At 39.3% G+C, this 22,047-nt stretch overlaps 1 protein-coding gene across 8 annotated transcripts in view; it reads left to right on the plus strand.

Annotated features, from left to right (window-relative positions):
• Positions 1 to 22,047, plus strand: part of NTM (neurotrimin) — a 948,891-nt gene that overhangs the window by 602,898 nt on the left and 323,946 nt on the right. Inside the window, exon 1 of one of the 8 annotated variants that reach the window (XM_045483503.1) lies at positions 19,159 to 19,196. The exons of the other annotated variants lie outside the window; for them this stretch is intronic. Coding sequence (XP_045339459.1) covers positions 19,174 to 19,196 — 23 coding nt within the window. The 5' untranslated portion in view covers positions 19,159 to 19,173. Of the gene's footprint in view, positions 1 to 19,158; positions 19,197 to 22,047 lie in introns of those variants that run through there. 8 annotated transcript variants of the gene reach the window in all.

Here is a 22,047-nt window from a genome sequence, read left to right on the forward strand (position 1 = left end):
TATATGCACTCCTTTGTTTATTGCAACATTATTTACAATAACCCCCATATGAAAGCAACCTAAGTGCCCAGCCATAGAGGGATGGATAAAGAAGATGTGTGTATATGTATGTGTGTGTGTGTGTGTACACATAATATTCCATTCCATATATAATGGAATATTACTCAGCCATAAAAAGAATGAGGTCTTGCCATTTGTGACAATACGGATGGACCTTGAGGGTATTAATGCTAAGTAAATTTCAGATACAGAAAGACATATACCATATGGTTTCACTTATAACAAAAACAAAACAAACAGACAAATACAAAGAACAAACTGTTTGCCAGAGGGGAGGGGTGGGTGAAATAGTTGAAGGGGGTTAAGAGTTACAGACTACAGACTTCCAGTTATAAAATAAGTCACAGAGATGAAAAGTGCAGCATAGGGAGTATAGTCAGTTGAATTGTAATAATGTTGTATGGTGACAGATGGTGACTACACTGATTGTGGTGAGGCACCGAGTCATGTATAGAATAGTTGAATCGCTCTGTTGTACACCTGAAACTAATATAACATGGTATACCAATTATACTTCAATAACTAATTAAAAAAATAACTGGGAATGCATTTGTTCCTGGATATGTACCCCAAGTGCTTAAAACAGTGCCTGACACAGCATACTTAATAAATATTTGATAAATATTAAAAAAAATGGAAAATAGAAAACCCCCTGGTTTTGCAAGCAGAGAGAGAAAGAGGTCCAAAAATCACAGATGCTCTCAAATGCTATGCCTATGGTTTGAAACTATATTTCTTGATCGATGGGAAGCTATTGATATTTTTTTGAGAATAAGGTAACAAAATCTCAACTGGGCTTGTTTTGTTGGTGTATTTGTTTGCCTGTTTTATCTAGATTCCATTCTGGTAGTCCTATGGCAGTTGGCCAAGGAAGACCAGTAAGGAGGCTGGTGTCATATGAAAGGATAATGAGGACCCAAAACAGAACCATGGCAGTGAGGACAGAGGGGAGCAATGAAGAGGGGGAAGATAAAGGCAAGAAGGGACAAGACAGAAAAATCAATTTTCCTTTCACTCAGTTCAAAACAGAAATCACAGGATCAATAGAAAAGAAAACATAATTTAAACCTGAAAAGAGGATTTTGTGTTTTCTTTCTCCTCTCTCTCTCTTTGCCTGTTTGTTTGTTTGTTTGTTTGTTTATTTATTTATTTATTTATTTATTTATTCAGTGCTTGAGGCATGGCTATGGTTTGTAATGTTTTGCTTCCTGGGCATATCTGACAGCAGGAGGAAGGGAAAATAGAAACGAAGTTTTCAGTATTTCCGAAAACCAGTTCATATCTGAACTGTGGAGGGTGAGGAGCTTGTTCTTTTCATTAATTGTTTAGCCTACTCAGAATCTGAGGGAGATTTTGTGAGACACATAGATCTAAGTCATTCTGATAGAAAGATGGAAATGGTACCCTGCCCCAAATCCCTTGGCCTGGTAAATAATTGCAGTCATACTACCTCATACAGGAATAGAATAAAATAAAATGCATGAAGTACGTAGCCATGTGCCTAACACATGGTAACTAGTATTTGGCCAATAAGAATGCTGCCCCATTTAAAATTGCCTTTATAGGGCTTATCAGAATTAATTCCTGCAGTAAGTAGTTAAAGAAATAAGGGATTCCCCTCTATTTACTAAATAACCAAGCCCTAACCAGGTGAAGTGACTTGCTTACATTAGGGGAAAAGAGAACCAAGAATCGAACCAATCTGGACACTGAGGTCTGCTTTTCCACAACACACACTATCAGGAAACATAGGGACCAGGCCACTGAATGCCTGGCATCTAGCATAACCTCAGGCCCATTATGTGCCATTAGAGGGTTCATGATTCTCTAAACTCAGCACCATCCTTGACAACTGTTTCTTAAAAATATTAGGGTCAAGAGTGGTGGGCTACTGCCATTTGCAAATGCACCCAGCAAAAGTGAAAGGTAGGTTCCAGCGCTGGTGGAAGGAGTAAAAACGGTTGTACATGTCTTTGTCTCTTATCTATAAAGTATCCCATCTTGCCTGACCAGGATTATGTCTTCCTCACTATGTGCACTTTGCTTCTGGGTGTTGCTGGCTGCCCCTCTATGTCATGGTAAGAGTACAGTAGGCTTTTGAGCTAAGTTTATTGCTGGGATATTTGATCTCTAACAGGGCACAGGTATGATAATTCCTTTCTCATTTCTGTAAATCACACCTATCTTCCCCAAAAGGCATTTTCAATGGAGCATCAGATGACTGAACACACACACCTTTGCATCCCCTTATTCTGACGAAGTTATCTCCCCACTGACTGTTTCTCTTATTGCACTTTGTGTCTATTGAAGACCATTGGTGTTTAAGACCTACCTGATGGATTTGTTTGTCAGAAGGCAAGAGGCCTCTACCTCTGTCCCTGAAACATCTGTAATGAAACACATTTAATTATAGGTCAAATACAATACAGCAGCAGGGCTTTTACAAATCAATTAGCATGTACTTCAAGATTAACAACAGAAGAGGACTAATTCTGTTTTCCATTTGGGTGGTAGGCTGCTTAAGGAATAGTAGGACAAAGGCCAAAGTCTTTTCAAGAATACTTAATCAGAAGTAAAGAAAGTTTACCCAGGTTTCTTTGTTAATTATGAGAGATGGAACATTCTGTGACAAAGAGAGATGGTTGAAGGTCACCCACATTCTCTAGGAGATCTTTCATGGTTTTTGTCTTCTTAACCTCAAATCTACTCCTTTATTTTAGCTATACTCTGTATGAGTTACAAGCACTTGTTCATGTTTCTCTGCAATTATTCAAACTATGTCTTCTTAACCTACACCACATGCCCATCAACTCTGAAGGGCAGGGCACTTTAATCTGTTGGCTTTAAGAGGGGGAGGGTAGGGTGAGCCCTTCATGCCTCTTATGGATTGGAGCCACACTGGATGTCAAGGGCTTTATTGTTTGGAGTTTGGTGGTATGTGATGTGAATAGGAGTAATTTAGACAATGGAAAATTCTGCTGCTTTGAAGTTGTTTCATTATCTCTAATTTTGAGTAGTTCACAGAATCAACAATCTATACATTTTGAAAATGATAGCCTGCTCTCTAGGCTGAAATTTTTCTCTATACTCAGGGAACCACCTTCCTTTTCTCCCATTTCTATGTTTTCATATTGGTATAAGGAAAGATAGATGCCAATTCATATATGAGGCAGTGAAAGTAATTCTGTAGGAACTTCACCCACACCTTATCACAGCCAAATCATAATTGTCCTAATGCTTCCAGGTCAAGAATGATGGCATTAGAAGACACTCTTCATTGCTCTGATTTTCTCATGTTTTACCTTACCTCAGTTTCTGTAGGTCATGGGATTCAACTGTATATTTTCTGTTTCTTCCATATTCTACTTGCCAGTGAGCTTGGGATGAAGCACATTTCCTCTGGAACCCTCTCCATGCTGCGCTGGGTAAACTGTACCCCCACATGGAGCTTCCAGTTCATAACCTCTGTTGTCATTCTTTTGTTAAGCCAAATTGTCTTCAGTTCTCTTCACTAGACCTCAGTCTTCTCCAGCCGGGCTATTTAATTCCTTCCTGAAGATTCCTGTCTGTTTCTAGCTGCTGGGAGCCCTAGACTAAGGCAGCTGTTATTTAAATTACTGATAGTCTGGGGCACCTGGGTAGTTCAGTCAGTTGAGCATCTGACTCTTGATTTTGGCTCTGCTCGTGATCCCAGGATTGTGGGATTGAGTTCTGCATGGAGCCTACTGGGGATTCACTCTCTTTTCTCTCTCTCTCTCTCTCTCTCTCTCTCTCTCTCTCTCTGTCTGTCTCTGTCTCTCTCTCTCTGTCTCTCTCTCTCTCCCCGTCCATCTGAAAAAAAAATTAAAAAAAATTGCTGATAGTCCTAGCTTCAGGAGTCAGCAGTATTTCAACCTTGCAACCTGCTTGGCTGTGATCAGCATTCCAGTTCTCACACCTGGGCTCTTACCTCATTCTGCATCCTAATTCCACTCATTATTCTTTATTATTTATACCACAGATGCAGGGTGGTTGGGGGCTAAGTTAATCATATTCCTCAGTTGATAGCACTTTGTCATTCCTGAAAAAGGGGATTGTAGATCCCCCAAAAGTACTATCTTACTTTCTCATTTATCTCCAGTCTTACTCCTGTTTTCTTTCTTCTGCAGTGCCCCACACATGTTTCATGAATCCATTAAATGTGCACATATCTTCATGAAACATGGTGGTGTGGTATTACATGTGTATGTCACTGATCTATCCATTCCTACGATTCATCAGGGCTCTTTCCAATTCCATTCTATACCAAACAATTCCACAACAAACTTCCTCTTATACACCAGTGTGAAATTTTCCTAGGAAACAGAGCCCGTAAGTAGTGGCATTGCTGGGTAATGGGGCTCCACATGCTGAACTGTATTAAGTACTGCCATATTGCATTTTAACATGACATCACACATCCACACTCTCTAGTAGAGTGTAAGAGTTCCTATCTGCACCTATCTTCACCAACATTTAGTTTTATATACTTCTGGGTTCCTGTGTTTTTTTTTTTTTTAAACCATGTTCATGGGTATAAAGTGTTACTTTAATATTATTTTCAGGGGCGCCTGGGTGGCGCAGTCGGTTAAGCGTCCGACTTCAGCTAGGTCACGATCTCGCGGTCCGTGAGTTCGAGCCCCGCGTCAGGCTCTGGGCTGATGGCTCAGAGCCTGGAGCCTGTTTCCGATTCTGTGTCTCCCTCTCTCTCTGCCCCTCCCCCGTTCATGCTCTGTCTCTCTCTGTCCCAAAAATAAATAAACGTTGAAAAAAATTTTTTTTAATATTATTTTCATATTTATTTCTCTGTTTACTGCTGAGTGTAAGTATTTCTTCATGGATTTGTTTGCTTTGGGGGTCTTTTCCCACCCCTGTGTATGGCACATTCTTATCTTTTGCCTATTTATTTATCTATTTATTAAACATTTATTTATTTTTGAGAGACAGAGAACAAGCAGGAGAAGGGCAGAGAGAGACAGAGACACAGAATCTGAAGCAGGCTCCAGGCTCTGAGCTGTCAGCAAAGAACCCAACTTGGGGCTTGGACTCAAGAATTATGAGATCATGACTTGAGCTAAAGTCGCACCCTTAACCAACTGAGCCACCCAGGGGCCCCTCTTTTGCCTATTTATTTAAGTTTATTTATTTATTTTGAGACAGGAAGAGAGAGAGAGCTGGAGAAGGGAAGGGGGAGAGGGAGAGAGAATTCCAAGCAGGCTCTGTGCTGACAGCTGTCAGCAGAAAGCCCCAGTGTAGGGCTCAATCTCATGAACCATGAGATTGTGACCTGAGCTGAGATCAAGAGTCACATGCCTAATGGATAGAGCCTCCTGCGTGTCTTTTTGCCTGTTTTTTTTTTTTAAATTATGATGCTTCTATTTTTCTTGTAAATGTGCAATAATTACTTGTACATTCTACATATTAATTGCTTATTAGTTTTAGATGAAGAAATAATCTTTTTTTTTCCTTTGTAATTTGTTACCTTTGTCAATGGTGCATTGTATAATGGTTAAGAACATATATGCCAAACCAAACTGCCTGGCTTCCAATCCTAGCTATGTGGTCCTAACTTTTCTGTCTGTAAAATGGGCATGGTATAAGGTTACCTTATTTATTAGCTTTTTCTGGGAGTAAATGAGTTAAAGTTTGTAAAGAACTTGTAACAGTACCTGACAAAATATGAGTGCTATATGTTTTTTTAAATTTATTTATTTATCCATTCATTCACTTATTTATTTAAAAGTTTTTTGAATGTTTATTTTTGAGAGAGAGAGAGAGAGAGAGAGAGAGAGAGAGAGCAGGTTAGGGGCAGAGAGAGAGGGAGACACAGAATCCAAAACAGGCTGCAGGCTCTGGGCTGTCAGCACAGAGCCCAACACGGGACTCAAACCCACAAACCATGAGATCATGACCTGAGCCCATCAGATGCTTAACTGACTGAGCCACCCAGGCGCCCCTGTATATGTAGTTTTTAAATGAAAATAATTTTTTAGCTTTATAATTATACCTTTCCCTTTTAGGTAATTAATATGAAGTCAAACTTAAGATAATATAACCTCAATATAAAAAAAGATCGGGATCGAGCTTTGATTTTCCTCATGGTGTGAGCCAGTGTTTCATTATCATCCACTAAACCGTCAGTCATCCCAGTTGCTTTGTGGGGCTACTGTCTTCATGTTGAGTTCCTATGCATACTCAGTTCTTTTAGTGAGCTCTTTAGTCCATTCCGTTGACCTATTGTTCCTGGACCTGTACCATCCTGTTGCGTTATTCTAGCCTTAATAACTATTAGGATAGTTTTTCTTTTCTTATGTTTTCTTACTTGTGACCATGTTTCTGCCTGGATCCCCACATCATTTTTCTGCCCACCTGTGCTAGCAGAGCACATGATATAGCTTTCATGGTTTCATAAGATTCCCAGAAGCTATCCTGGACCAAAGGACTCTTAATATATTTTTTTCCTCAATTGTCAGATTATAAACCTCTAGGAATTATAACATTGGTGCATCTTTTGTTTCTCTGTAAATTGTCAGGCATAGTGTCAGAGGCAGTTAATTAAGATATTTTTAAGGATATAAAAAATAACACCACTTACTATCTCACCATATCATTCTAAATGAAAGGAAGTCTAATGATTTTTGTGCACTGTGGAGTGAATTGTGAGTCCGCTTTCTCATTTTGAACCCATCTCATTCAGAGAGGCCTAAATTATTGTGTACCCTCCAACTAAGCTGAGACAATTCAAAACGACAAATAATCAGACAGATAAATAAGCAAGCAGACTAACAACAACAAAAGCACTATTTACTGAAGAGTCTACTTAGCTTCATGGGCCTTACAGACTCATGAAGAACTCTAAATTCATTAAAATGGACCCCAAGTTCCCCAGAGAGTATTCACCTGGCTAGGGCTATCTTTCCTATGCCCCCACCTATAATTATGTCTGCAGGATGGTTCCATGAAGGGGAAGTGAAAAAACAAGGCCGAATCTCATATCCCTTCTACTCTTTTTGGTAGAACACAGAAGGAGTTGAGCACAGGATTCTGCAATATTAACTCCAGCCTTTTGGTAATTCCAAAGCCTAGAATTCCTTTTTTTTTTTTTTTTTTTAAAGTGTATTTATTTATTTATTTATTTATTTATTTATTTATTTTTGAGAGAGAGACAGAGAGACAGAGAGCAGGGCAGGGGCAGAAAGAGAGGGACAGAGAGAGAATCTCAAGCAGGCTCTGTGCCGTCAGCACGGAGCCTGATGCAGAGCTCGAACTCAGGAACCCTGAGATCATAACCTGAGCTAAAATGAAGAGTCAGACACTTAACCAACTGAGCCACCCAGGTGCCCCACAAAGCCTAGAATTCTAAAAGTGGGACTTTCCCTTAGCCCTTTCCATATAGTATGTAGATTCAGTTCAGCTCCTCACCCATCCAAGAGGAGACTGTTGTGGCTTTATTAGTTTTTCTCCTGTGAGCTATCCATAACCACCCCTCCACTCCACACTGGTGACCTCTTTAGGGCTGGAGTGATGTCCCACGTTCTTCTGCATCTTGCCTTGTTTAGAATAGTGACCCACAAAATAGACATTTAAGACATATTTGAATGAATGAAAAAATAGATGAGTGAATAAACCGTGATAGAATCCTGAGCAATAACTTTTTACTTACACCAAATATATTTAGCCTATCCCCTTTAAAGACTGGAATTCTTTTGCAGCTTTTATAGCATCCCGGGATATTTGTTCTATAGGTAAGCTGAGTGATATTCAGCATTGACATGTTTACCATTTGCATGTGAATTCATGTCTCTTTGCTTTCATGTTAATTAGTTCAACAAGTATTGATTTAACATCTACCATGAGCACAGTATATGTCTGAACGGTGCATGAAAGATGTAGACTGTGAAAATAGATCCAAAGAGGTGAGCATGAGCTCTTGGGTAAGATCGCCCAGGTTCAGATTTTGACACTGTTACTTAGAAGAACACACATTTGGAGAAGTCACTAAAATGCTCTTTGCCTTAGCCCTTTTTTTTTTCTTTCAGTTTTTATTTATTTCGATTGAGAGAGAGAGAGAGCATGAGCAGGAGGGGCAGAGAGAGGGGCAGAGAGAACACCCAAAGTGGCTCTGTGCTCTCAGCACAGAGCCCGAGGTGAGGCTTGAACCCACGAACTGTGAGATCATGACCTGAGCTGAAATCAAGAGTCAGACACTTAACCAGCTGAACCACCCAGGCCTTAGTCTCCTTGTTGGAAAAATATTGCTTTTCTCATAGACTTATTGTAAAAACATGTGTGAAAGCCTGGCACATCCTTAACATGTAATTATTAAGTATTAGTGTTATTAGAGTTTAACCAGCAAAATTCTCAAATTTAGATGGGAAGATAAAACATAGCTGGGACAGGTTAAACTTTTGAAAAGGTTGAAGCCTATCACCAATGTTTTAAGTTATTTGTTCCTACATTGTGTCCTTTGAGCAGAATTTGTAAACTCCTCAAAGGGGTTTCCCTACACTGAAAGATGAATATTCTGCACTCAGTGGATTATTTTCAAACAGGTAATCCGACCAACTTTATGCCTTAGAAAAGATTCAGATCCTACTGCTCCCTGATTTCCCTGTATCTTCAGGTAATGAGTGAGACTAAAATCAGTATTTTTCATTCTTATGGAAAACCTGGTCCTCTATGTTTGTAAATGGCAAAAAGTTAAGAAAAAAAATCAAACCAATAATGAAAGCTTAAATGCTTAGACCCCTATGTGGATAAATTTGTCATCAAGGGGGGACCAGGATTAGGGGAAGGTGCACACGTGAGCGTGTGCGTGTCTGGCCCACACGCATGCATGTGGGTGCTGCCTCCTATCCAATTTAATACTGTTCTTGTTTCATGCTGTTTCAGCCCAGCTCCAGATGAATGTCTTTTCTGAGCAGTTTTCTTCTTGTGAGGGAGTACACGGGTTGGGTTCGAGAGTCCTCAGCTTTCTGCTATTACACTTGAAGGGAAGAGGGTCACTAGAGGAGTGGAATTTTAAGTCTCCATGGTCAGCAGGAAGAGGAAGAAGTTCTGCACAGAATTTCCTGTTGTTTATTTTGAAGAGCTCTGTGGTGTGCTCCGTGCAGGATCAGGGATGTGATGAGCCAGACGTGGGACCCCACGGGCCTCATCAGAGAATCAAGTGTTTCCAGCATCGGCAGCCAAGTGTCCTTAGTGAGGCTGAACCCGTGTTCTTCAAGGCCTTGTTACCCTTTCAGAAGGAACTCAATGGCCTTTGAATGCATTCTAAACATGTGATTGGTGCAGTTTGATTGGTGTTTTTTTTTTTTTATTTGGAAAATCTTGAATGCACTTTAATTCTGCTTTCAATATATTTAATGGGATAAAGTTGAAGCAATGAAAGAAGGACCGTAGGTGCGCTTGGACCTGAGATGGGTGAGGAGAGGGAGGTGAGGTGTTCTAATTATTACTTTTTTTTTTTTTTGGTCTTGGCTACCAATTGGCCCAGTGGGAGGCAGTGTGCTCTACCGGACAGCCTACAGCCATCAGTCGGCTCTTACTTGTGAGCTGCCTTTTATATTCGACAATCTGAAATGATCTTTCCCCATTTTCTATCTTAAGGAATCACTCTTATGCCCATGTCTTCTTTGATTCTTCCTTTGTTCCTTCCTGTTTTCTGTTTTTAATTACAGGAGATGGGCACATTGGTTAAACACACAGATAGTTTAGAAGGATGCTTCTGTGTCTGTCTCCCCCACCTCTCACCTCCACCTGGTCCAGGAGTAACCACATTCACAAACGAATGGATCCAATTAATAGTCTTTGTCATGCCTCTGTTTTACTAATTTGCAGAGGCAAACAAGCCAGAGTGGTGAATAGTATTTTGCATGGAAAAGTATCACAGGAAAAAAAAATCCCATGTGATAACACCACTCTAATTTCCATAATTCTGCTCCCTCTGGAGCACAGGTACATTTAATTTCTCACAACTGTTACTTAAATGAAGAGCAGCATGAGGAATACACAGAGAATGAAAAATATCCATGTGTGTGGGTAGTACATGGCCACTAATCTTTCCTGACATTTACTTTCACTCATGAGCACAGAGGTGACCAGCCCCACCAGTCCTAGATGCTGAAGATAAATGTCAGCTCCAGCCAAGCTTTCTATGCATACATGCATATTGGAAATCAAATATAGTTGGCATATCACACACTGAGGCTGCAGTGCCCATCCTTCAGAAGCATAATGATTGCTCTCTGCCATCCCAGTCACCACCACCACTTGATAGAGCTGGAAAATGATAGAAGAGCTTGCTGTTTTTTTTTTTTTTAATGGAAGGAAAAAACAACTAAGCTTAACAGTTTTCACATCATATGCCTTTGGTGCTGTGCTTTGTCTTCCCATGTGTTTTGCTGCCAAATTTCCAAAGAGCATCTGCTCTTCCTATTGTGAAAACAATGAGCTGGGGTATGCCATGCAAGGGTGATTCTACCCCTGCCAAATAGTTGTGTACATTTCAATTGTCCTAAGACTGGGCTCTACCAGTTACTCAGGTGCACACTGCTTCTTCAGCCCTAGGCAACCAAAGTCATAATATTCATGAGCAATTGCTTCCCTCACATAAAGGAAAAAGGGTTTTGGTTTTAAGGCCTTACCAGTTCATTGACTAATTTACTCTTAACCCTGAATATATAAAGCCATTTGAACATTGTGCTTGGATGACATGGTTAAAGCCTTATGTGAATATATCCTGTAAGGGATGGGATTGTAAAAGAAAGTCAGAAAGAGGACACTGTTTCTTTTGACAATGTACGATAAAAATCTGATGTCCAATGAAGATCTGAAGCAGGAACCTTTGTAATTTAATGCAGTGTGAGTTGCTTTCAGAAAAAAGAAAACAAAAAAGCAGAGGGGGAAGTTCATTCTCAGGAAACCATTAACGATGTTGTATAATGTGACTTCTGATATGCAAGAATGGCCCAAAATAAATTATGGAGAAAATAAATCATGAACTAAAGATAAAAGAATATTAAAAAGATACTTGCAAAGTCAGGAGGTAATATTTGTGGGAACAGCTGGAGTGATGTCCAAGGAAGAGAGTCCTTCTTTAAGGGCTGTCCATGGTCAGAAGGAAAGGAGGCAGCCCTGTGAAGTCAGGCTTAGATGTACTTCTGGAATGTTAAGAATGAGAACACAAATCATTTTTTCAGTTGAGATGAAAGACTGCTTCAAAAATAAAGGTGTGTCTCATGCTCTTAAAAATTAAGTATGAATTGTTGATGGAAGGAACAAGAGCATAGTCCGGAAGCCTGGAATGAAATCATAATAAACTGAATCTAGAAAGCTCAAGGACAGTAATGATTCGGGTATTTTATCATATAACACATTTTCCTTAGAAACAGTAGTAGACTCAAAGACTGTTTACAGTAAAGATGCTTTAGAACATCTAGTCTGGTTGTTTTCAAATGACTTTGGTCATTTGAACCTATTCTGTACAGATCAGATTCAATATTAAAACATTAAAGCAAACAAAATGAGAAGAAAAAAGAATAAGTTGGCCTGTTCTGGCTAATGAGCTGATGAAGTTTGAGGCTCTTCCCCTCTGCCTGTATCTGCCCTGGAGGCCCCCACAGCAGAGCCTTGGGGCCTCAGGGAACAGGCTTGGAACCCTATTTTTCCTGGTATTAGTTCCAAACTAGGCTTGTGGATACTCTACCAAAACGTGTTTTCTTTGTTTAGTAAGTTTGTAATGCTGCTTATATAGCCCAGAGCTTGGAGAATTGAATTGCACATTAGCACATTGAAGGCTGTGAGGAATCCTTTTGTTTTTCATTGCATTAATGTATGTTTGACCTGGTTTTTTGCCTGCATACTTCAGTGTACCTGACTGGGGAACCCTTTCATCAGAAATGCCTATTAACATCTGTGGCAAACAAGTCCCCTAGAATGTGGTTTAGGAAACATAAATTTTGGTGGGGTTCTAGTCTAATTCCCTTACTTTTCAAAAAGGGGCACTGAGATTAAGAGAGATGGTAAAATAACCTGGTTCTGGGTGACACAATTGGAAGCATAGTTAAGGAACCAGATGTAGGACTCTTGAATCTATGAAGGTAAAAGGCTTTTAAGATATAGCCTCCAATATTTCTACATGTCTATGGGCAGGCAGCAATCATTGTATGTTTTGTCCCAGTTGTACAGTGTAACACAGAAAGTCAGCATCACCCAAACTCTAGTATTAAATTCCCCCTACTCTGCCCTGGTTTGCTTACTGGGTGCTAAATCATTTCCCTGATGAAGGGAAGAGGTAGGGCTGGCGATTTTTAGATATTAGGACATGCTAAGATAGATTTAAACTAAAGGCAATGTGTGATGGCATTATTAGCAATTGGCATAGTAATTTCTTAAGGTTTGATGAAACTAGTGTGTATTCACAACGCTTTGTAGTATTTTAAGGTGTTTTGCTATGTTGGCATTAGTAATTTGGTCAGACCTCTGACCAAAATGAAGTTTAGCCCACGTGAGCTCTGGCAATGTAGTGAAAGGGAGCTTTAGAACCCTCTCAACTGCCTGTGCTTAATTAAGATCTGATCAGGCAGCCTCTCTGTGGCCATTAATTCATTGTCTGGTAATCCAATAAGGGGTTATTGTTTGAAGCTGTTTGAGAGACACTCACCTCGTTATTAACTCAAAGGTGCTCAGAAGGCAGCACTAAGCTGTCATTCTTTCTGCCCAAAAGAGGTTATGACATTGAAGGGTATATCATATCCCCTTTTGACAGTACTTTACACTCAGACATTATGGCTCAGACGTTCACAAGTCTGTGGATGTGATAATAGAACTGGTGACATCAATTACTAAATGGCAATTAATGGCAATAGCCATTTGTGAATATATAGAGCTATTCTCTACAAGGGGCTCAGTTTTCTTTGCACATATTGATTAGTATAGATGAGCAGATGGTGACAGAAAGGTAGCCTTATAACTCATTGTTGGTGAGTAAACTGAGTCATATTCAAATTGCCCTGTATCAATATATACCAATTAGTTGCTTGCTTATTTGATACCACATGTACTATAACTTTAAAATTAATTGAAGAGAAACAGGAACTGTAGAGAAGTGGAAAAGATGGATGTCAAATGAACATCCAAGGCAGTATTAAACTTATTAGATACCTTAGTTACTTCTACTCTTATACTTTTAAAATAGGAGTTGGTAATATTTACTGAATTGGTAGCCAAATTGCAAACAGTAGATGAGTTTTGACAAAGTGATGTCTGGTATATCCAGATTAAGATTCATTTCATATTTCTCCATAGAGCCTCAAAGATGTTGGATTCTATTGTCAAGTCAAATTTGGCCTGGGTGGTGGTGTTCCATTGGTCCTGGTAGATATAATTGATGTCTATTTGGCAAATGCCTACTTGATAATGAAAATTTTAATTAAAACCAGGAAACTGAATTGTGTTATCTCTGTTGATCCCATCCAAACACCACAAATTGTTTTATGATTACTTGCAGAATTAAAAAATATATATATTTTTTTAATTTTAAAAATTTATTTATTTTGTGAGAGAGAGGGAGAAAGAGCAAACATGCACACATGGGGGAAGGAGGGAGGGAGGGAGAGAGAGAGAGAGAGAGAGAGAGAGAGAGAGAGAATTTCAAGTAGACTCCATGCTGAGCATGGAGCCCGAACGTGTGGCTCGATCCCAGGACTGCGAGATCATGACCTGAGCCGGAATCAAGACTTGGACTGAGACATCCAGGCGTCCCCCACGACAAAAAAAGGATTTTTTAAAAAGTATAACTACTTAAATTTTACAGTATTTTTTATGGAAATCAAGTGAATTTTCATTACACTTTCAAATGGAAGACAACACCATTATTTTATACATTATTTCCTTCCCAAGTATTTAATAAACACATATGATGTACTAGTGTGCTGAGTCCTGAATTTATTTATTTATTTACTTTTTTAAGTTTATTCATTTTTGAGAGAGCGAGAGACAGAGCGTGAGTGGGGTAGGGGCAGAGAGAGAGAGAGAGAGAGAGAGAGAGAGAGACGGAATCCAAAGCAGGCTCCAGGCTTTGAGCCATCAGCACAGAGCCCGACATGGGGCTCGAACTCGCTGACCGTGAGATCATGACCTGAGCTGAGGTCAGACGCATAACCGACTGAGCCACCCAGGTGCCCCTGACTCCTGAATTTATTAACAGAAAAACCTTTGATTGTAGCTCTTGAGGTGTTCAGTCTGGTGGTGAAAAGGAGGCAAATGAGTAATTGCAATGTAGAGTGATAAATTCTGCAACAGATGCATGAACAAATGGCAGGGTTTATGGTGGAAAAGAAGAGCAAGAGTTAATTTTTTTTTAAGTAGATTCAAGAGTAAATTTGCAAGCCCAATGTATGGATATCAGAATCAGAATCTTTATCATTATGGGAAGTGCTTTGTGCTATAGACCAACTACCAGTCATTATTTCATGTTGACTTTATAGTTCTTAAATTTGCACCTTTGATGGGGGAAAGGAGGAATGTGTGTGTGTGTGTGTGTGTGTGTGTGTGAGAGAGAGATTGAGAGAGAGAGAGAGAGAGAGAGAGAGAGAGAGAGAGAGAGAGAATGTATTTATAAGTTTAAATAGCTTGATCCTTTTACAACCTCCTTAACCCCAACAGGGACCCATTTGTTTTGACATAAGGAAGGGAGATAAGATTTGGCGTATTATAGACATTCAGTAGATATGACTTCACCCTTAAGTATAAGGTACATGAGTCCTGGACAATTTGAGTCTGTTAGTAATGGTGTGAATCTTTTTACTCTGCATTGTATAAGGCTACCTGTTGAGGCCTAGAGAAGAGAGAATTAAAGTTTCCTGACACTGTGTCCAGGTAGCCTAGATTTTAAGTAGACAACATTTTTTTTCTACCTAAGAAGCTCCCATGCAGCTGTGTTAGACCATGGAGCTTGCTGGTGAACTGTGTAATGCCAGCTGGATGCCCCCTTCCTTTATGTCCCTCGGTTTCTGGTTAGGCTTGGGCTGGAGTGGTCTTGATGTATTTTTGCAGGCACTCTTCCCTTGTACAAGGGATGATTCATCGGCTTGAAGCTCCTAAGTGAATAAAATAAAACATTTTTATGGAAATGCTCTGCTTACCCTGTGTTCCCAGGCACCTCTGCAGTGTCTCTGTGGCAAGAGAAGACCAGAGGGGACACATATCATCTGTGTGTGTGTGTGTGTGTGTGTGTGTGTGTGTGTGTGTGTTTCTCTTCTGTTATAACATCCAATATTTCTATGCTAGGATAGGACCTGAAAATTATTCCACTTCATTTCTGATAACCCTGAATGTGCTCTAAGGGGGCCTGGAAAAGAAAGAAGATAACAAAAAATTACAGCTTATAACTATGTCAGAGACTGCCCATCTGTCTGAAGGGACAAGAAGTCTATGAGAAACTATTGAAGATGGCAGACTGATACTTTCAGACAGCAGCACAGTGTCACTATGCAAAGGGAAGGTTTTGTGTTTGTTTTGTGCATAGAAACTTGCCCTGATTGGAGAAGAGTTTGCAGTTCTTCTCAGTGTGGGGGTTCTTTATTAAAATGACTTAGAGAAGGCATAGAAGTAAGAGTTTAAAGAGAACTAAGGAACATAGATACAATGAGCTAGGGGAAAGAAAGGAAGATCCATCACGTGGATGGAGGGAAAGGAGGGCTGAGATAGGGGGAGCAGATGGGGAAATGGAACAGATGCAATTGCTTCTTGAATTGCGATGCAAGAGGATCTGCCCGGAAGAGAGGGTCCTTCCAGCCAGGGGGATCGCCTAGGAAAAGCAGACTGTCTGCTTCTTCAGTGTGTGTGCCCTTTAAAGCAAGCAACACTGGGGACATATAAAATGAGAGAAAGGGAGGGTGGAATAAAGGGAAAATTATTGTCATTCTTAGATGATTTTAAAAAGCGGTGATTGGATTCTTTTATTCATTACACATCATAAAGGACCCAGGCTGTGTTGCCCATGGTTTTAAAGTCTAGGACCCTATTAAAACCTTTCTTGTTAGTAACTCTGTGCTTTGGAAAACTCCCTAAGAAAAAAAGCCAATTTAATCAAGGTGAGATTTAGCACAAAGAAAAGAACTGATCTTGCCTTTCTGAAGAAAAACTTTCAGGATCAAATGGCTTATGGTTTTCATTTACCTAAAGAATCCCTGTGGAATTAGCAGTTGGAGGGAGGGGATCTTTTCATTTGCTTGCAGGGCACACCCAGAATCTTTTTCTTCACACTGAGTCCTGACTGCTTCCTTAGCTCTATAAAGAGAAATAAATTTTTAAAAATCATGGTGTGTGCAAGAAAACCCATGAACTAACCGAGGGGCAAAAACAAATCTACCTAATATCTGAACGTAGGAAAAGATTGGTTGGTTTATCTTGACCCTAGCAGATCCTTTTCTTAATGACCAGTAGAGTATCTTCAATTGCCAAATGGTAGTGTGGTACAGTGAAGGGGGATGCTAGAGTCGGGAGACATAGGTTTGAGCCCAACGTCTGCATGTTCAATATCCCTAAATTAAGTAAAATAAGTTGTCTGAGCCTCATTTTTCACATCTATAAAATGGAGGGTGCAGTATTGCATTTGTGAAAAAAAAAAAAAAAACCAAAACACCAAAACATCATTGAGTTAACTCAATATAAGTGTATGTCTTATTTGCTGAACAGTCTGAGTGTTTCTGATTGTTAGTGAGGAGAGAAGTCCTGCTCCACACAGTTGCTCAGGGACCCAGTCTAAGAAAGGTTATGGTTTCTTTAACACATGACATCCAAGAGGACCCAAAACACTAGTTGCTAGCCAGAGGAAGAGGAAAGAGCACAGAGGAGTGCACTTGGGAGGTTTTAAGGGTAATAATGGTATGTGTCATTTTTTTCTCACTTTCCTTTGGCTAAAATGCAATTATTTGGTATACCTGGCTACAGAGAATCTAGAATCTAGCCTACTGCCGAGAAAAAGGAAATCTAGCTGAGAAAAGGAATCTAGCCTACTGCCAAGAAACAGTAGGAAATAGATATTATCATACCGCTAGCAATCATACCTATAATATCTTCACCAGATACCCATTTATACCCCTTTCAAATATTTAGAACATACACAGGCCCAAGATAGACAACTCAAAATTCAATTTAACTATTACATCCAGGTCAAAGTCCAAGATCTCTTGGTGTATTTACTCCTTTTCTACATGACCAGACATGGCTTTTTCATGCAAAACTAAAAGGTTTGCCATCCCTCATTTCAACTTCCTGTTTAATAGGGTCACAGGACAGGATTATAAAATAAAATGTTTGGAAATTTTGGAATTTGGAAAAGAGAGGAAATAGAGATACAAAACAGTGAGGGGTTTGTGGTAGTGGTGATGCCTTTGTCCTGGCAGCTGGAGACATTTCTTACTTAGATTCTGATTCTGTTCTCCAGGAGGAAATTTTTTGTCTGCAGTTGCCTGGGAAGTCTACCCACTGGGTAGCTCTTTGTTCAGTATCTTCCACGACCTCATCTAAAGTGGTCATTGTTGAGCACATCCTCCTTGGGGCTGAATGGCATATGTGCAGCTCATTTTCTGTGAGTGCATGTTGGAGAGCTTGCAATTGTCTACAGTCACAGGCTCTCATTGTTCCTTTGACTACACAATTCCTTCAACAATGCTATAAACTTCTGCTCTATGTTTTTGTTCAGGCAAATCCATTTGCCACATGAAAAATCTCAAAGGCATAAATGGCTATAACTCTGAAGCCTACAGTATTTCCTTCCTTTTGTGCCTGTGCTCCTCTCTTCCCACTTAATGTGGCTACATTAAGGTGGTCTGAAAGAAAAGACTTGGTAAAGAAGTTGATGACCATGATTTGGTATTTGCCACTAAAGTGTGTGTCCTTTTGTCCAACTGAGAAGTCTTAATGGGCCTTAGCTGTTTAGAACTACTTTCTGTCTTCCCGATATTTGGGATCCAATTCAATTGGCTTCTCTAAACCAGAGAGGCCTGAAATTTCTAGAATCAATCTTTCTCTGCATCTTTCTTACTTTAGCTCTCATTTTAATATCTGATTAAAAACTAGCACATTTTTTCCTGAGCTCATCTCTTTTTTGTAATCATTTGTGTAAACAGAGAGGAGTAATTAAGACACATAAACACTTTGGCTCTTTCTATCCATTTTTTTCTAGACCTATGGGCTTGGTTGGCACCTAACTGGCCTTAGAAATTATCAGAAGTGACAGTTTTATTAAATGTTTGCTATTCTAAAACTGGGATTTCCAGCCTTCTAGCTCACACTATCTGTTTCACTGATATCTATTGACTAACTACAAAAGTCATTAACATATATTTTTGGTTTATGCCAAAACTCTAATCCTGGTACCAATTTCAGTATTAATTAGGGTCACACTAGTTATCATAATAAATAAATCCCCAAATCTTTGTGGCTTTACAATAGGCATTTATCTCTCACCATTTAACAGATCTGTATGGTGCTATTGTTAGTAAAATGTGGAAGGCTTTACCTTGTGTGCTCAATCAGGGATGCTGAATTTTGGAGGCTTCCTTTTCTCTTTTTAAATTAATTAATTAATTAGAGAGAAGAGAGAGAAGGGGAGGGGCAAAGAGGAAGAGAGGGAATCCCAACTAGGCTCTGCACTAACAGCATGGAACCTGACATGGGACTCAAACTCAAGAACATGTGAGATCATGACCTGAGCTGAAACCATGTCAGCTTAACCATCTGAGCCACCCAGGTGCCCCTGGAGGCTTTTATATCTTCAACATATGCCTACCAAGTTGGCCATGGTTATCAGCTTTTGGCTGGGGGAAGGGAAGACGCAAAGCAGCACATGAAGGAAAATTTAAAGGGCCAGGTCTGAGAAGTTACGCATGGCACTTCCACCTTCATTCCAACAGGTAGAACTTGGTTACAGCATCACATATAATTGCAAGAGAGGTTGGGAAATGACATCTAGTGAAGTGCCCAAGAAGGGAAAGCAAGTTTTGTTGAAGAGTCATCAATGTCACAATACCCACCGTTTTTTTGTGGTAAGGATTCCAATGGGCTGTATGCAAAGGACCCATCATAATGAAAACACACTTAGGTACTTGGTAAGTGTTTATTCTCTTCACCTCCCTGCTCACTCTAAATAGCTCCCAGGTTATCCAGTGATCACTCAATAAACAGAGACTAAATGAATTAGTAGTTGTAGTTATTTCTCCTCTGAACTGGGGACTTTTGAGATCTGGCCTTGATTTGGACTGAACTATGTTCAATCTCTTTGGATCTGATTTTCCTTTGAATAGAATCATCTTTCAGGAAATTAGACTATTTTACAAAGAACTCCATCTGGTGTATTGGAAACTGTTTCAGAGTTGAAACTTTAACCCTGACAGGTCCTTTGGCCACTAAAGATGATGCCCCTGAAGACATGTCTATGCTGGCTATTAACATAAAATAGCATGGCAGAAATCAGATGAAAGTGATCTGCTATGATTATTTTTACATCTGCTGTGCTGATTTTTAAACATACCTACCTTACACAAAAGCTTGATTTTCTTTTCCCCAGATTTTAAATCACTTTGTCAACTACAGAAATAATTATAAAGGACCTGTTTTGTTCCATTTCGTTTCTATACTTGTTTATAATGTTGGCTTTTTAGTCTATTCGTTTTATTTTTTCTGTATGGTTATTTTTTCCAGATTTATTGAAGTATAATTGACAAATAAAATTGTAAAATATTGAAAGCACATGACCTGATTGTTTGATATATGTGTCCATTGTGAGAAAATTTCTCCCTCCCATGGAGTTAACAATTCCATCACCTCTCATATTTACCTTTTTTCTTTTTTTTTTCCTTTTTTGATGAGGACAGTTTGCTACTCTCTTAATAAACTTCAATTATACAAACAGTGTTATCAAGTATAGTTACCATGTTATACAGTAATCTATATATTCATCTTATATGTGAAACTCTATAGCCATTTACCAATCTCTCCCTGTATTCTCCATCTCCTAGTCCTTGCAAGCACTCTTCTACTCTCTGTTTCTAGGAAGTTTGATTTTATTTGTTTATTTATTTATTTATTTATTAATAGGGTTAGGGTTAACATGTTGTTTAATTTATTTTGAGAGAGAGAGAGAGAGGCTGTGAGTCAGGTGGGGGGGTGTAGAGAGAGAGAATCTCAAGCAGGTTCTGAACTGTCAATGTGGAGCCTTGTGTGAGGCTCATACCCACGAATTGTGAGATCATTACTGCAGCCAAACCAAGAGTTGGATGCTTTACCAAATGAGCCAATCAGTAGCCCTTTTTTTTTCTCAATTTTTAAACATTTGATATATAAGTGAAACCATGCAATATTTGTTTTTCTCTGGTTTATTTCACTTAGAATAATGACCTCCAGGTTACCTATGTTATCACAAATGATAGGATTTCCTTCTTTTTGGAACTGAATAATATTACATTGTGTGTGTGTATGTAGGAGGGAAGGAGGAGGGAGGGAGAGAGAAAGAGAGAGAGAGAGAGAGAGAGAGAGAGAGATTGGGGTTCAGGATAAGAAGTAATATGCAGGCTGTTGGAAGAGGAAAGAACACAGCCCAGAAAAGGTGCAACATCACCTAGAAAAGCAGGTGGCACATCTCCCTTTTACAGATTAAGAAAGTGATGCTTTAAAAGACATACTTACTTGTCTAAAGTTACATAACTAACAAGTGGTGAAAACAAGATACTAATCAGGTCTACACCAGTGATTTTTTAAAATCTGTACCAGCGATTTACAAACTTCTTCATATCTACCTATAGAGATAACCATAGTTTAATTATAATGTTGTTCAGACAGGTGCTTGTACATTTGTATTTATACATACTCAAACAGAAGTATTTACTTTCTCATGTGTAAAACATTCTAATATTTCCTATTCTATTCTGTTCTATTCCATCCCACCCCAGTCCTATTTCTTAATTTGATTTTGACCCATTGAATTGTTTTTGCAGCAAAACAACTGGGTTGCAAAGCAGAATTTGAAAGTTTATGCTCTTTGTCTTGTTCCATGGTATTGAAAGGTTCTGGGGCCCCAGAGCACATGCTAAGGATTTGGAAGACTTATCGAGGAGATAATATTTGGTTAGGCCTTGCATGATGGGTTGGATATAAGGAAAATATTTAAAATAGTAAACATTTTACCCAGGCAGGCAATAGTACTTATATAATTTAGGTTTCTATCATATAATCCAGATACTTGGCATTTTATGATGAGGCTGAAGGAAAATAAAAATGCTCTAATGTGTGGCTTTCTTCATAATAATAATCCATCAGTCAATTGCTGTGTCATTGTCATTCACTTGGAAAGTAACTATTGAGCTGTAATTATATATTAGGCAGTGGGTTCAGCACTGAAAACATATATGTCTACAGCATGTTGTTACCCTTAGGGAGCAAATGTTTGAATGCTTCTTTCCATGAACTGATCTGGCAACTAATCCTTTGAACTGCGGGCATTAAACTATATTCCCCGGTCCCTGGGGAACTGGTGTTCCTCTTACTTGGTTATATGCTTGGTGTGTAGGATACAGTATTGCTCTCTCCTTCCGCCATCTTGAAATGGCATTTATAAGTTAAAACACAGCCATTCATTGTGGCCTGATGACATATTGATTGCATTTGTGGGTTTCCTTTGTTAAAAGCATTCCATGTGAATGATGGTTCTAGAGATGGTAAAGTAGGTTTATGGGTTTTATCATCTCTTTATCATCTCTTGCTTGAGATCAGGTTTTTTCCCCTCAAAATCAGAGGAATGAAAGTTGCCTTATCCATTTAAGTTGGGGATTATCTAGAGAAGTTGATATGTGTGGCTCCCTGCCCACTACCTTCATTTTAACAGTTTTTTGGGTCTGATGGATTGATTACCAGAGAGGAGGTTAGGAAGCTGAGCTTAGGCAACAAGGCCTCTGACAGGAAGGT

The sequence above is a fragment of the Leopardus geoffroyi genome, chromosome D1 (assembly GCF_018350155.1).
Source record: "Leopardus geoffroyi isolate Oge1 chromosome D1, O.geoffroyi_Oge1_pat1.0, whole genome shotgun sequence".
In the NCBI taxonomy this organism is placed as follows: Eukaryota; Metazoa; Chordata; class Mammalia; order Carnivora; family Felidae; genus Leopardus; species Leopardus geoffroyi.